Here is a 16,333-nt window from a genome sequence, read left to right on the forward strand (position 1 = left end):
TCTCTCTGGAGCTGTGCACAGCTCCTCTAACACATCTTGGGATTCAGCTTTTCATCTCCGACCTGGCTTCCTTCCTTTCCTGCTCCAGACTCCCCCCCGCCACACACACACACAAGCTTCCATTACCAATTTCACTCACTCCAATTCAACAGAAGTAAACAGGGCCAAGACTTTATTCATGACATAGTTTCCATAAGACAAGTAGTATAACCAATGCACACAGCCCAACAAGGTCTAGAGCAGAAGTGGACCTGAGTACATGATGGGAGATTTGGATCTGCATAAAGCCTTTCCATTCTTGTCCAGGAGAGGGGGAAAACAAGAAGGTAGGATCCTCAGAGCAGAGACACCAAGGACACTAGGGACAGAGTTAAAGTCTGAGTAGCTGGGCTCCTCAGAGGCCACATGCTAAAGGGCATTGAATAGTCACACCCCAATCTTTAGGGTTCCTTTCCCCTTGGGGTTCCTGCCTACCATCAGCCAAAGACTGCAGCTTCCTAGGGCATCCCGGGCAGCAGCATAGGCTCTGGGCCTGGATTTGTCCACCTCCACTGGCAACGGCCTCTCCTGGATGCCTCAGAGTGGCTTTGGCCATTGAGACCAACATCTGCATCACCTCAGGTGACAGGAATTCCTCTGTGGTGTGAGTCACTGGGTCCTGGACATGTGAGTCTTGGCAGCATTCTTTTCCCTGGCTGCTCCAGCCATGGCTCCATCTTCAGTGTCAACCCAGTACAGTGGCTGGCCTCCGTGAGAGTTGACCTTGCCACAGCTCTAGCAGGAAAAGTGGCACAGGGCTTCAAAATGATCCAGTGCTCATGCCCAAGCCTATTCTGGGCTCAGACCTGGTAACTCATAGGGTTCTGGACATGCCCAGCCTAGGCTGTGCTTTTCCAAGGCTGATGCAAGGAGCTCCATAGCTGCAGGTTCCCAAGCAGACCAAGAGAAGCAGCTGGTCTGCTGCTCTCTGGGCCTTCTTAGACTGTGCTGGCTCCAGCCCCAATACTAGGGCAGGACAATTCAAGCTCATCTGCACCATTCATTGGTTCAGGGACTCAGGAAGAACTCAGCACCTGAGTTCTTCAGCATGTGCCTTTGAAAAGCACTGGGTTTGGATGGAATCATGAAACAGCAGAGTGGGGCGTGTTGGGCACAGCAACCCAGGGCACTGGCCACTTTCCTTCCCTTCAGAAAGTCTCTCTGTGCTAGATTTGCCCTGAAAAACAACATTCTGGGGTTTTTCTCCTCCAGTGGTAGAGAGGCGTAGTGGGGCTGCACCCAGATCTAGGATCATGAGCTAGTTCATGGTGGGGCCACATTGACAAGCAATCTTTTCTTTGTGGTTGGATTATAGGCATACCCTGGTAAATCCTGCTTTGGAATGTAGATTTTTGGGGTCTTTTTGGAGGGGTTGGGGGGAATGTCTACATACTTCAGGCTGGCCTGGAACTCATCCCAATCCTTCTGCTTCAGCCTCAGGTGCTGGGATTACCATTCCCAGGGAACCTAGGTTTGTTCTCTCTTCTTTTGTTTCGTGTTGTTTTATAAAGGAGAAAAAGCTTATTTAGCTTACAGCTTGCAGAGGTGTGAGTCCATAATCACCTGGCTCCAAGGCAGCATGGCTCATGACAGAGGGGCAACAATTCACGGGCTGAACATAGATGGGTGAACAGACACATTATGATAGATAAATGATAGATAGATAGATAGATAGATAGATAGATAGATAGATAGATACATAGATACATAGATAGATAGATAGATAGATAGATAGATAGATAGATAGATAGACAGATGATAGACAGACAGACGGGAGGGCAGGCGGGCAGACAGATGCACAGACAGACAGACAGACAGACAGATGATAGGTGAACCTAAGTTTTGAAAGGCCAAGAGAAAAGTCCTGCACAGAGCAAATGTGCTAATGGTTAGGGGATGTTAAGTCCATTAGACTTAAAGCAATGGGGGCTGGGGAAGGAACTTTTCAGGGAGCGTTTGGTAAGATCTCCTTGAAGAATTAGTATGTACGTGAAGATGGTGGCACACAGCTGCAGTGATACCACATAGGATGCTGAAGCAGGAGGATGGAAAGTTCAAGGCCAGCCTAGCCTGAATAGCAATACCTGGCCTCAGTAACCCCAAAATGGAACAATCAAAAGAATTAATATTTCCTGGGGCCGGGGAGATGGCTCAGTGGAATAACTGCTTCCCTGGCAAGCGCAAGGGCCTGAGTTTGATCCCTGGTTCCACCAAAGGGGGAAAAAAAAAAGAATTAATATTTCCAACAAATGGAGGAGCCAGGCATGGTAGCATATCCTTCTAATTCCAGCACTTGGAAGCTGAGGCAGGAGAATCGCAATGAGTTCAAGGTCACTGTATACTACAGAGTGAGTTCAAAGTCAGCCTAAACTGCAAAGTGAGACTCTGTCGAAATAAATAAATAGATAAAATAAAAACAGGCAGGCAATTCTGTTCGCAGACTGTAGATGTCACTATGGACACAGACTTTGTGGCTAAATGTTACCAGCTACTATACTGGAAATAATAAAATATAAGCTAATTTTTGAAAATAGTAGTTAATGCTTGGAATTTTCACTTTGACTAACTGTATGCTGCAATCTGAGCAACTACATCAAGGACAGCAATGTGTAATACAAAAACCATAGTTGAATATCTCTCATCTTGGTCTTCTAAATGTGTACCATTTCTAATGTCTTACCAATTATTTTTTTAATGTGAGACCCTGAACACCCTGTAGACCTTTCCCTAAATACAGAAAATAAATAAATAAAAATTATATCAGTGAGACATTTGAAGTGAAAACAATGCAAAACTGTTTCAATGTCCAATTTTATCACTAGAAAGATAGATCATGCTCTAAAAAAATTCTTTTCTGATAAAATTTTTAAAAATGCCCTAGGCATCATGTTCATCCTGCAATCCCAGTACTTTGGGAGGCTGAGGCAGAAAGATGACCAGAGTTCAATATGATTTAGCTCATTTGCTGGATCCTGTATCAAAAGTTAAAATTAGAGAAGGGCTACATTATACATAATAACTTGGAGCCGGAAATTCAGAAATTTATTAAATAGAGAATGGCAGGGGATGTGGTCCATTATGTAAGTCCTGGACCCAACAGAAAAGAAACAAGCGGGGCAGGATGGAGGGAGGGAAGGAAAATGAAAGGAAGGAAGGGGGGAGAGAAGGGGGAAGGGGGGGAGGGAGGGAGGGAGGGAGGAAGGAAGAAAAGTGGGCATAGTGGTGCATGTTTGTAATCACAGCTCTTGGGAGGCTGAAACAGAAGAACGTCCTCGGGTTTGAAGCCAGCTTAGGCTACACATTAAGAGAAAGAAGTTGCTGTAAGCTTGAAGGTGTACAGTGTAATGTATGTGATGGTATTGCTTGATTTCTTTTGTTTTTAGGGAGTGAAGCTGAACATACCTCATTTACTTTAAGCCCAAAGGAAATTCCTCTGTCATAGAGACATTTCAACTGGGCTTGGTAGTCCACATCTGGAACCCTATCACTCCAAGAGACTGAGGTGAGAGGATCACAAGTGCTATGCCAGCCCGGGCCATATAGCATCTTAGTGAAATCCTATGGCAAACAAGGAGTGAGGGGCCAAGGGGGATGGAGCTACTTATAAAAAAACTTTGCATTAGGCCACATGAAGATAATTGTTTGACCAAAATTGCACACCTGTATCTGGTCTTCTGAACAACAAACTTGAGAACAATATGTAACATAACAACCATTGTTAATTTCCTATTGTCTTGAAATTTTGTACCATTTCTATTGTTTCCTGTTGTTTTATTTTTTGTCTTTTTGGTTTTGTTCTTGTTACTTTTTGAGTGCTTTTCTCTTTAATTTTTTTTTTTTTAATGAAATAGAGTGCTACTAGAATCTCATTGTTCCCCCTTTGCCTCATGGGGGTTGCATTCTTTACTCTTATGACTACTACTTTCTTAGTATATGTTCAACTTTTACCACAAAACTCTGCAACCTTATACAATAAAATATAATTTGACCAAAATTTAAACTGTATAAAGCAGAATCATATAGTATTTATAAATTTGTTTCTGTCTTCTTTTATTCGACATTTTCAAGATTTATCCAATCACTGTAAGTTTATGGAGTTCCGTCAGTGCTTAATTATAACAGAGTATATTAATCTATCCTAATGTCAATAATAAATTTCTGAATTTCCAGCTTCACATTATTATGTATATTGTAGCTATCCCATTTTTAATCCTGGAATTCATGTGTTTAACTCTCTCTGGAATAAATATCTATAATTAATATGGTTGGGCTTTACAGTATGCATACTTTAAAACTTTTTTAATGATCACATGTTTTTAAAAATAATTATACAATTTCCACTTGTACAATAGGAGAATTCTCTTCTCCTAGAGAAAGGGACTTCCTACATGTGCTGAGCACTTATGGTCCATGTGTGATATAATGTCTTTCGAGTATTATGCATGAGGTGGAGCATTTTAAAACAAGATTATTGGCCATTTGGATATCCTCACTTGTGAAGTGACTTTTCTGTAAAGACATTTTATTTTTTATTTTTAAAATTATTTATATATTTTTGATGTGAGTCCTTTGTCAGTTATACATGTTGCAAACCTTTCTATACTGTGACTTTTCATGACTTGAATTTCTTAATTTTAACATAGATATCAATTGTTACCTCAGTAATGAATTTTTGTTAACATGTTTATACAACATTTTTCCAATTCCAGAGAAGTTAAGATGCTCTCTTATGGTTATATATATATATATATATATATATATATATTACCTTTTTCACATTTAGGTCTGTAACTCCCCTAGATTTCATTTGTCTGCACATAGAAAAAAATCAATTTTTCTTTTTTCATAAATATGCCTTTGTTTTCAGCACCATCTATTGACTAAGCTGTTTCCTTCACTGCTTTATATTGCTACTTTCATCAGCTAGTGGTTTTCTACCATGTTCTTTGCCTTCTGTGCAGCACGCAAAGACCTCCAACACTGCAGTGCTGTGATTACCACAGCCTTGTAATAGAGCGGGTTTCTTTTTTTTTTTTAATGTTTATTTATTTATATGTGTGTGTGTGTGGCCAGCTCAGCCCACCAGGGGGCGGGGCTGGCTGGCATGTGGTGCTGGGGATTGAACCGCGGTCCCTGTGCATTGCTAAGATTGTTCCAAGTAGGTGCTTTAGACCACTGAGCCATCTCACCAGCCCTAGAGCGGGTTTCTGATAGAGCAAGTCCTCTGTCCATGTTTCTTCTTCCTCCCTTTTTCTTCTTCCTTTCCTTCCTCTTTTCCTCCTTCCTCTTTCTCTTCTATTTCCTCCTCCCCCTTCTCCTCCTCCCCCTCTGTCTCTTTATTCAATGTATTTTTTTCCCAGACGCATTGTGTTTCTATGGAAGTGTCGTTTTTCCAATATATATAAATGCATATTGACATTGTAAAATACTAAAGTTCACTGTGAAGTTTTTTTACATGCGCATAACTTGGATCATATTCATTCTCATGACCCCATTACCATCACTTAATTTCGCTCTATATAAGTTTTAGAAGCAATTTCTCATCTTGCATACACACATCCTGTTGGTGTTTTGATTTACTTTATTTCCACTTGCTCAACTTGGGCAAAACTGCTATGTTTCAATAGTGAGGCATCTAATCAATGACTAAAGTTTCCTTAATTACTCTAATGATCTAAATTCCTCCCTGTAAAGATTTGTACATATTTTGTGAGATTTGTTCTTAAGTACACAATGATTTTTCTGGGGTTTTTTTGTTTGTTTGTTTTTTAATATTTACTGCTTGTTTGTGTCTGGTTACAGTGTCTTCCAAAAACGTGTATACACACTTCAGGAAAAGAAAAACAGCATGATGTTTTTTCAACAGATGGTGTTACCCTTGTATGGGAGACTCTAGAGGATGTTGTGCATCACAGAAAAACCAGTGCAGCGGGCCCTTAGAGAAGAAACTGCAAATGCATGTCCATCAATCTCAGCAACCAAGGTTACCCAAGCAGCAGTTCACCTTACTAATAGATGTCTGGAAGCTAACAGCCACCACTTTGAGCATCCCTTGTAATTGCAGACAGCAAAACAAACTTGTATTAATATTATGATGTCTCAATAAATTCAGTATTAGAAGAATTATGTTTTTATCTTCCTAAAGTAGGTATGTCAATTTTGTGATACAGTTTAATCTAACAAATTATCTTTCCATTAAATATTTTTATCATACTTCAAGTATCATACTTCATACTTATAAGAATTTACATAAAAGTGGCATGAATTTCTCATTAAGTACTAAACAGATGGATAACACACTACTATGGTGGATTGCTGGACTGTGTTGGATTGTTTTCTTGAATTCAAGCACCTACAGTATTTAGATGGCAATGGAATACCCATCTCTGACAGGACTAAACAAAAAAAGGGGATACAAAGGAAGGACCATTTTGTATCTGTAAATACAGAATAGTTAGGATAGATATACAGCTACTATCACTTAATTCAGTGAGAAGAAAGATTTGTACTAATAGTGTTTGGACAGGATATCATGTCTGCATCTTGTACTATGGATAGCCACTAAGAAGATAACAAAGTACAGTGTATTAATTATTGAAACTGTCCTATTAATCAGTTTTGAAACTGTATCATTGCTATATGTTTCTGGATAAAATTAATAAAAAATAAATTTGACAACTGAAATAAAGAAAAATAATTAGATAAACAGATATAGTCAGTGTTATGGGCTGTTTCTAGATAGCCCCACAACCCCCACAATGCCTCATGTAGTCACAAGTGGGGCTTTCCAGAGACTGTTGGATTTAGAGTGTGTGATGTTGGATGTGTGATTAATAAATCAATCCATGACTGGTTTGGCATAATTCTGGGTGTAGATAACAGGAAGTCCCAACCTTGGTGTGAGTGCAACACACCCTATGGATGTGACACAGAAAGAGGGCTGCTGCTGCTGCTGCTGCTGCTGCTGCTGCTGCTGCTGGCTACTTCTTCACTACCTAGCTGCTCTGCTGCCTTCTGCCTGCCATGAACTGTTTCTCCTCTGCAATGCCCCTCGGCCATGCCTCCCCGCCTAGGAGCCAGCCACCTACGGACTGAAACCTCTACGAACTGTGAGCTACGGTAAACTTTTCCTCTTTTAACTTTGCATGGTATTTTGTCTTAGCAACAAGAAAAGTAACTAAGAGCCAGTGAAGCCATTTGGGTTGGTGATTTTTGTCTAGATTATTTTAAATATAGATTCCTTCAGTGTTGATAGGAATGTTTAAGCTTCCTACTCCATATGTCATTAAATTATGTTTTTCTGGAACTATGTCTACAAGAGTCGTAGTGTTCACTGCAGTAATGAGTCTGAGTTTTCTCATATCTTCCTGCATCCAGAGCTCTGGGAAGTACTATACATACTGATGGTAAGTTTGTCTATGCAATAGGCTTCAACCAGTGAGAAAAATAGCAAAATTAATACAGGCAAGGATTTGAAAATTATTTGCCACATTTAAAATTTTGCTATCTCATGAACAATCATTCAATGGACTGCTGATGATGACATATGCCTCTGTCATCAGTCAACCTAACAAAGGGCCTGGGCACTTGTGACACTCTGCCCACCACCCACCATTGTTGACATCCAAATCCCAGAACTCTATGCATACGTTAGATGGTAAAGGGAAGTTTGGAGATGTGGCTAAGTCCTATATCTTGAGCTAGGAGATTATCCTAGATCATAATGTGTAGGATGTAATCATGAGTTTACTTGAGAGGAGGAGGCAATAGATTTTTCTAGAGGAAAAGGTCATGCAGAGGCACAAGGAGAGATTAAATGATGCATTCACAGGCAAAAGAATATTGGTACACTTGAAATGCTGGAGGAGGCAAGGAACATTTTCCTCCCTAGAACATCTGAAAGGAACAAGCCCTACTGGCACTGGATCAGACTGCATTGGACTTCTCATTTCCAAACAAAGGGAATAATTTTGTGTTTTAGTCACTTCATTTGTGGTAATTTGTTACCGCACAATAGGATACTAAGATAGATTTTGGTATCAGATACACAGTGTTATAACAAATACTTTCAAATGGAGAAATGGCTATGGAATTGTCTGTGAGAAGATGCTATAATTGTAAAGAAAATGATAGAAATGGACTATGAGATAATGTGTGTTTTAATTGCTTGATTAATCCATTTTGCAATTTATTCATATTTGAAAACATACTATACAACATAAATTAAATTCATATAATTTTTGTTAATTTGCAAATAAGAAAAAAATACATTGAAAAGAAAAAAGTCAAGGGCCGGGGAGATGGCTCAGTGGAATAAGTGCTTCCCTGGCAAGCACAAGGGTCTGAGTTCAATCCCTGGTTCTGCCAAAAAAGAAAAAGAAAAAGAAAAGAAAAGAAAAGAAAAGAAAAAAGCCAAGATTATCACAAAGAAATTGGTATTAAAAATATGGATGTTGGTCTAAATGCCTGCCTGGCAAGGGCAAGGACCCAGGTGCAATCCCCAGTACTGCATGCTGTTCTCGCCCCAGAACCCCAGGTATGCTGTGCCTGCAAACAAAACCAGGTGTGATGCTGCATGCCTGTAATCCCAGCACTGTGGAGGATGAGAGAGGAGGATCACTACAAGGCTAACCTGTGTAGCAGGACCCTATACCAAATAAATAAATAAATAAATAAATGCATACATACATACATACATAAATGATTTTGGATGTTAACGATTCTACTAATGATAACTCAGAAGAATTGACGGAGAGGGACTATATTATGGGAAAGTCTAAACTCAAAAAAAAAAAAGAAAAACACACACACACACACACACACACACACACGATACCTAATATAATCATACTATTAATTTCTATTGTTTTATTGAAAGGAACACTTAATGCTTAATTTTTTTATCTTTTAGAGACTGTCTCTATGAGGTCAGGCTGGCCTTGAGCTCACTTTGCAGTCCAGGCTGGCCTCCAACTTGTGAAATCCTTCTACTTCAGCCTCCCAAGTGGTAGGGTTACAGGTGTGCGCCACCGCACCTGGCTACTAATTGGTTGATCAACCTTGCATACTTATATCTGGCAATCTGAACAATTACTTTGAAGATAACAATAGAGAACAACCATTGTTAATTTCCTTACATCTTCTTTTAAAATTCTGTATCATTTTATTTTTTTATTGTCTTGTTTTTTCTCTTAAAGTAAAATTTTTAAAAAATTTAAATGTTAAATGTGTGCTGGGAAATCTCAAGAAGGACTAAAAACTGCTACTGAAACCAGATGAAAGGGCCCCTTTTTATACAGCTACAGGTGCTTTAGTACAAATGTGCCCTACCACTACGTGAGGTGGAGAGGGATCACACCTAATTTACTTGGATTTTTAGCTGAGATTCCCAAGCACAGAGGCAGCATGATTTCTTATGCTGCTTTTAGTAAACCAACTGGAAAGATACAGATTGAGAGGGGAATTGCTAAGCAAAAAGGATTGAGAACTTAATGATTTAGAAAATTCTCTACTTACCCAGATTTTAATACATGCTAAATTTAGAGAAAACCACTGTCAAAAAAAAAAAAAAAAATGTGCTCTGGAGATAAATCCAAGGGTACGGCTGGAGAACATTTTCTAAGGGCTACGGAATAGCAAAATGGTGCTTACTTTTATGTGCCAATTTGACGAGGTAAAGGATTGCTTAGGTAGCTAGTAAAACATTATTTTGTGGTAGATGTGTAAGGATATTTCTGGAAGAGACTGACATTTCAATCTTGATACTGAATAAAGATTTGCCCTTGCCAATGTGAATAAGCACTATCCAATCCACTGAAGGTCTAAATAGAGCAAGAGAGCAGAGAAGGACAAATTTGCAACGCTTGGGCTAGGATTTCCATTCTTCTTCCCTTTGACACAGCAACTGTTGCTCTAGGACAAATACAGCATGCACTGACCTCCCTAGATCCTAGGCCTTCAAATTTGGGCTGAATTGCGCCACCAGTTCTCCTGGTTCTCCACCTTGCAGATAGCAGATCATGGGGTCCTTCGTGATCAAGTGAGCAAATTCTCATAACAAATCTACTAGAAACCACATGGGTGATTATATATTTTACATCAACATAGGCATTTATGTATGTTCACATATACCATAGGTTCTGTTTTTCTGAGGAAACTTGAAGATTTTAGTAACAAAAGTGGTTCTAGAAAAACAAAATTTAAGGGCCAGCCACATAGCTCAGTGGACTAAAGTACCTGCTTAAGCAGTCGCAGGGACCAGGGTTCAAACCCCAGCGTGCTGTGCTGGCCCTGGCCTCAGGGCACGCTGAGCTTGCCATGCAGACTGGGCGTGGTGGCATGTGCCTGTAATCCCAGTGCATGGGAGGCTGAAAAACAGGATCACTACGAGTCCAATCTATGTAGTGAGACTCTACTGACCCTGTACTAACTACTTAAACAAAAAAAATATTTAAGGGTGAGGTTTCTGAATTTGTCTAGGATCCCTGGAGTTGGTTTTCTAATCTTATTAAAGACACTAATGATTCAATTACCAGTAGTAAAGACAGTACTGATGATATTCTATGGAATCATACAGAAAATATCTGCATCAAGATCTTTTAAAAGCTATAAGGAGCCAAAGGATTCTGTCTATAAGAAGCCTTTGAACATGTGGAAAACTAAGGAATGTAATGATGTTTATTGATTGCTCCTAATGTCACTAAAAGTCAAAAAAGAAAAGGATAATCTCAGGGATTCCAACTCACCGCTCCAGCATTGCACAAATGACCTAGAAGTTTCTGGATGTGCACTGAAGGAAAAGAATCCTACTTCCAGTAGCAGAGACTGAAGATGCTGAAAATCAAAAATAGGACTTCATCTTGTGAGTGGATGGATTACAGTGCAAGATGAAGTTCCAGAAGTCACAGAGTGCCTATCATTAAAGCTAGGGCACGGCTTAAGAAAGGATGGGTCCTACCAGCTGGGATGGAGTCCTACAGGAAGACCCTGATGAAGCTAGGAACAGAGTTCCTTCCTTCCGAGGTTTTCCTTACCAGTGGTAGAGATTTCCCCAAACCCATAGGAACTGGTCTTCCCACCCTCCCAAGCTGGCCTTCTCAACCTAAGGGAGTGGCCTTCCATGTACAGGGGTGATTTGCCCACACACCAAGCCCCCACAATGTCCTTTTCAGGCAGAAGATGTAGCTTAGGCCTAGCATGTGCAAGGCCCTGGTACAGAGTCCCTGAATAGCAAAAACAAACAAAATTTTTAAATTGTTTTTATCTCAGGTATTTTGTTATAGTAAGACAAAGCTAATGCATTCTGTATTATCTAAATACTTTATATCCTCCTATTGGAGTCATATCAGGAGCATAACACCACTCAAGTACTTTAACTATTGTGGGGAAGTAGTGATTTACTGTCTTTTCAGTTGTATACAGGATACATTTTACTAGAATTAAAGCTTCTCTCTCTTTTTTTGGAGATAAAGGATAGTTTACAATACATTTGGGTACCAAGTTGATAAGGGACAGAAGGTATTAGCGCTTCAATCAGCAGACTAAAGAAAGCTCGACTTTACCCTTCAGAGCCAGAAATTACCACACCTCAACAGCTATGCCTCACACCCAGGCCTTCACTCGCAGACAGAAGCACACCACATCTTCTCCTGGAAAGCCCTAATAAGACTGTCATAGTCACTTCACTCATTGCTGGAACAAAAATCCCTCCACCTGCTACTTCCTGGAGATAAGATTTTGACTCATGCTTCTGGTCTCCAGCTGGCCAGCTGCAAAGCAGGAAGGTATGAAAAAAGGGCCTGACAGATGAAAGCTGTTTACCTTGGGGTGGTCACGAAGCAGAGGGAGGAGCCTGGGCGATGCCTCTTCCAGCTCAGGCCCAGAATGACTGCCTCATCCAACCAGTCCCCATTTCCTAACAGCAAGTCAGCTATAATGCCCCACAATGTAATCACTTCCCTAATACCTGAGGCTTTGGGAGTTGTCACGGCTTGTGTCTAGATGTCCCCCACAAAACCTCATGGTCATAGATGAGGATTTTTCAGGGGTGGCTGGACTTAAGAGAGTGTGATGCTGAGATTGATGTACAGTGAGATACAAGGCTCAAGGGCATTATGACTAAGGGTGTGAGCAGCACCCTACCTAAGTAGCCCAAGGGATAGAAAGAGGAGTGCTCAGCCCTTGTTGCTTCTGTTACCTCCTGCTCACAGTGAACTGTTTCTCCTCTGTGATGCCTGTCTGCCTAGCCCACCAGCTAGTTATGGACTGCAGCCTCTACAAATTGTAGACTAAATAAGCCTTTCCCCTTTAACTTTGGGTGTTGGGTATTTTGTCTCAGCAATGAGAGAAAAGTAACATTTAGATCTAACCCATAACAATAATCAACCACCAACAACCAACAGAGGGCTCTGCTAAAGGCTTCCTAACTTGCTGTTAAGAGAATGGACTGTGACTTAGCTACGCCACCAGCAGACAGGAACATAAATGAGATTATCCACAGATTTTTTAAATGGAGTGAATGGTGTGGCATGAATCCACAAGGATTCTGATGATGTTATACTTCCACAAACACTCCCAGCTTGGTCTGAATGAAGAGCAGACAAAATAAAGATTTTTGAATTCCACAAATTTAACAAGCAGAAAACACACTTACTTGAAAACTGTGCTATACTTCATGAAAAAAAAGAATTACTGATGTTAGAGCCTTATGTACCTAAGCAAAGCTTTTATAGGAATGGTCCTTGTCTTAGCAAATAGGAAGTCCCTTTGTGTAGCACACATTCAAAGGTACACAATTACTAGGTCATTATCACATCTTTCTAGACTCTGCTTTGGCAGGAATTCCAGACATTTACACACACACATTTTTGATCAGTGGAACCAGACATCTGGCCTCATGGAGCTCTCTACATCAAAGCTGCAGCCTCCTCTGGTACACCTCCTGCTGCATCTTGGGGATGAGCAGGTCACTAAGTGGTAACTCAGCCCCAGTAATAAATTAAAGGGACAAAATTTAACAAAGACACTATTTGTAAAGAGGAAAAGGGAAGAAGAAGTAGCTACTGTGAAGAATTAGGGTAGGGGCACTGGGAAGACAGAGGGCCACTGCACCCTTTAATTTCAGGGACTCTTTCCCCTCCACCTGGAACTTGCCATAACTGGATTGGCTTCTGGACCTTTCTGCCTACCCACATTGCTTCTGGTGGTCTATGAGCAGCTTCTGTTTGTTCACCATCCTTGACCTTTTTAAGGCCGATTTTTTTTTTTTTAAATGTATTAGTACAGGGTGTACAGGGCCTCACTATGTAGATCAGACTTGTAGTGATTGTTTTCAGCCTCCCGAGCGCTGGGATTACAGGCACGCCCCACCACGCCCAGTCTCAGTTGCCATCTCAGCGTGTCTTGGGGAGAAAGGCCAGCACAGCACACCGGGAATCGAACCCCGGTCCCGGTGCTCTGCCTAAGCAGGCGCTTTAGTCCACTGAGCTATCTGGCTGGCCCAAGGTTGTATCTTTGGAGCAGGCAATTGGTTGGTAAGGAGGGGCCTTATTGGTTATTTGAGTAAGGAGGTATATGGATATCTATTGAATTCTATCATGATGAGAGTGACTAATATAATGACTCTAGCGTGAATACCTGCGTACATCTGCTTTAATGCACAAATGTGAGTACATACTGCCTTAAGTCAGTGCCCTTCCCCCTTGCTTCTCTATTTTACTGGAGGTGAGGCCAGCTTATCATTGGTGCACCTAACTTCCTGTGTCCTCCTGTAGGCTTTTTCTGGTCTCTTGGTGTTAAATCCCATGGCCACTGGTGTCTTTGTAGTTTTGACATGTTTTATTTTTCCGACCTCTTTGACATGCTTCCCAAGTGAATCTCTCTAGTGAAGTTTGCTTTTAATTCCTTCTAGGCAAGATTAGCTAAAGACCTAAGGAGGAGTCTATAGCTATTTTCTCATCTACAGACCTGTTCCTACACTCCTACACCAATAATTAAGAACTCTTAAAAAGGAGAGAAAAGTGATAAACCTTCTTTGATATCAAGGCCTCAAAATAAAGCATCACCTCAAAAATGGCCTCTCAAAGCCAAAATAGTGTACTGAACCTCAATTCCAGAACCTTTCACTTGAAGCATTTTGACTTTCTCTCTGGCTCTAGCAACATCTAGTCACTTTTCTTCTGTCCTGTATATGCCTCCTTCCTTGACCACTTGGAACATGCTACATGCCTTGGGGTTTTTCTTGAACATCTATCTAGGCAGGTTTGTTTGCTAAAGGGCTAGAGCAGAAAATACCTTCAGGTCTTATTACAATGAGCTAATGTTTAAATCTGATACTTAGGCTGGCGAGGTAGCTCAGCGAATTACGCACCTGCTTTGGCAAGCGTAGGGACCAGGGTTTGATCCCGTCTTGAATGCTGCACCAGCCCTGCCCCTGGGGCACACACCTATAATCCCAGCTCTGGGGAGGCTGAAAACTGGAGGGTCACTACCAGTCTGAGCTGTGTAGTGAGGCCCTGTACAAAATACAAAAACTGAAAAATAAGTAAATCTGATACTACCATGTAAAATGTTTTCCTTTCTAAAACACAAGACATATGGTAATTACTGTTCTGCATCCTTCCTAAATATATTGTGTAAATCTCTCTGTAACATACATATGTATATAGCATAAATATGCAATATATATATATATTCGCTTTCAAAACTGTGAAGTACTTCATTGTATGCATGGATTCTCATGCACCCATCTGCTATTAGTGAACATTAAAATGCTTTGCTGCAGTGATGTGGCAATGAAGCCTTATATACACACAGGTCATTTTATATTTTTGTCAGCATAGTTTGGGGACAAAAATAGCACATGCAGAAGTCAAAGGACAAATCTGGTGTTAAGTCCCATGGCCACTGGTGTCTTTGTGAAGTTTTGACATGTATTATTTATAAACATGTTTAAATGTACAAACTTTTATACATTTTTCTCTCAATTTCTGGCTTTCAAAATTTTTGTTCATAAAAACTTCTCTGCAGTTTCATACAAAACATTTCTTGTTCAAACTTACACATGTTAATTTGAAGAAAATGATATCTGTTCAATATTAAATCTATCCATAAACATGCTAGACTTTATTTCTCCTAGACTTTGTCACTAAGATTTTCAAGTGAGGATTCACTGATACTGCCCAGTAGATGATGGGTACACCTCGTTTAAAGTTTCATATTATTCTATTTTAGAAAATGGTAAGTAGCATATGTCTTCAAATATTATTTCCTATTTCCATTACTCAAATTTCTCTCTCCAGATATCCTCTTATAAATACTGGATAAGCATTCCATCTTTTATATTTCTTAAAACATGGTTTAGTTCTTTTCAATTCTGCCTATGAGACCTGGAAATTTTTTTAACATGTTCTTAGCTTTTTATGTCTAAACAGTTCAATGTAAGATTTTTCAACTCAAGCTTCTTTAAAAAAAATCGTGCTGACCTATTACTATGAGCTTGTTCCTATAAATATATTAAAGTGTCTTTTTGATCAATTCATATTTCACTTTTTGGAATACAGATTTTGCTTCATCTGTTTACTCTAATGCTTCATTCTATTTTAATTATCTTTAACCAGTCTTACTTTTTTTAAAGGCTGTCTCATACATCCTAAGCTAGTTCTAACACATCACTGTTTTTACATTTACAGATCTCCACAGTGTATAATTTATAACCACAAGTATAATCTGTAGTCCCAAAGCACCATTTCCATGACATCCCATGATTCCAAGGTACTATCACTTAATGTCTGGAACAAACGAGTCAGAGAACAATGTTCCAGTACTCTTTGGCCTACCTCTCGGTTTCAAATTCCTTCTGCTGTCAACATTCATCTAAACTGATCACTCCGGCTTTCAGAGTTCTCAATTTCTCATATCTGAATGTTTCCATACTGTTCTTAATCTTAGTTATAAATTAAAATTATTTAATATTTCACAAAGAAATGCTTGGTGTTTCAATTAGGACATCTACTTTGAATGTAGTTACTTGGTCCTCTTGCAAAAATCCTTAATAAACATTTTTACTAAGAACAGCACCTAAGTTTTTACTAACCAAACTTTAGAAGCTAACTGATAAATCACATACCACTCTTCTTTAACTTGTAACATAAGTCCTATTAATACATTTCTTGACCTTAAACCACCCTTGTATTTTTGGAAGAAAAGTATCTGATGGAATAAAAATCTTAAAGCAATTGGAAGGCTCATATATATTATATTCTCAATGGAGAAGAAAGTTTTTATTTAGCAGCCA

The 16,333-nt window shown here is 39.8% G+C and overlaps 1 protein-coding gene across 1 annotated transcript in view; it reads right to left on the bottom strand.

Annotated features, from left to right (window-relative positions):
• Positions 1 to 648: 648 nt before the first annotated feature.
• The window catches only part of Ect2 (epithelial cell transforming 2), a 103,101-nt gene continuing 87,416 nt past the window's right edge, over positions 649 to 16,333 (bottom strand). The window contains exon 24 of the mRNA XM_023717807.1: positions 649 to 774. Coding sequence (XP_023573575.1) covers positions 649 to 774 — 126 coding nt within the window. The remainder of the gene's footprint in view (positions 775 to 16,333) is intronic.

This window comes from Octodon degus, unplaced genomic scaffold, assembly GCF_000260255.1.
Source record: "Octodon degus isolate 3935 unplaced genomic scaffold, OctDeg1.0 scaffold00055, whole genome shotgun sequence".
NCBI lineage: Eukaryota > Metazoa > Chordata > Mammalia > Rodentia > Octodontidae > Octodon > Octodon degus.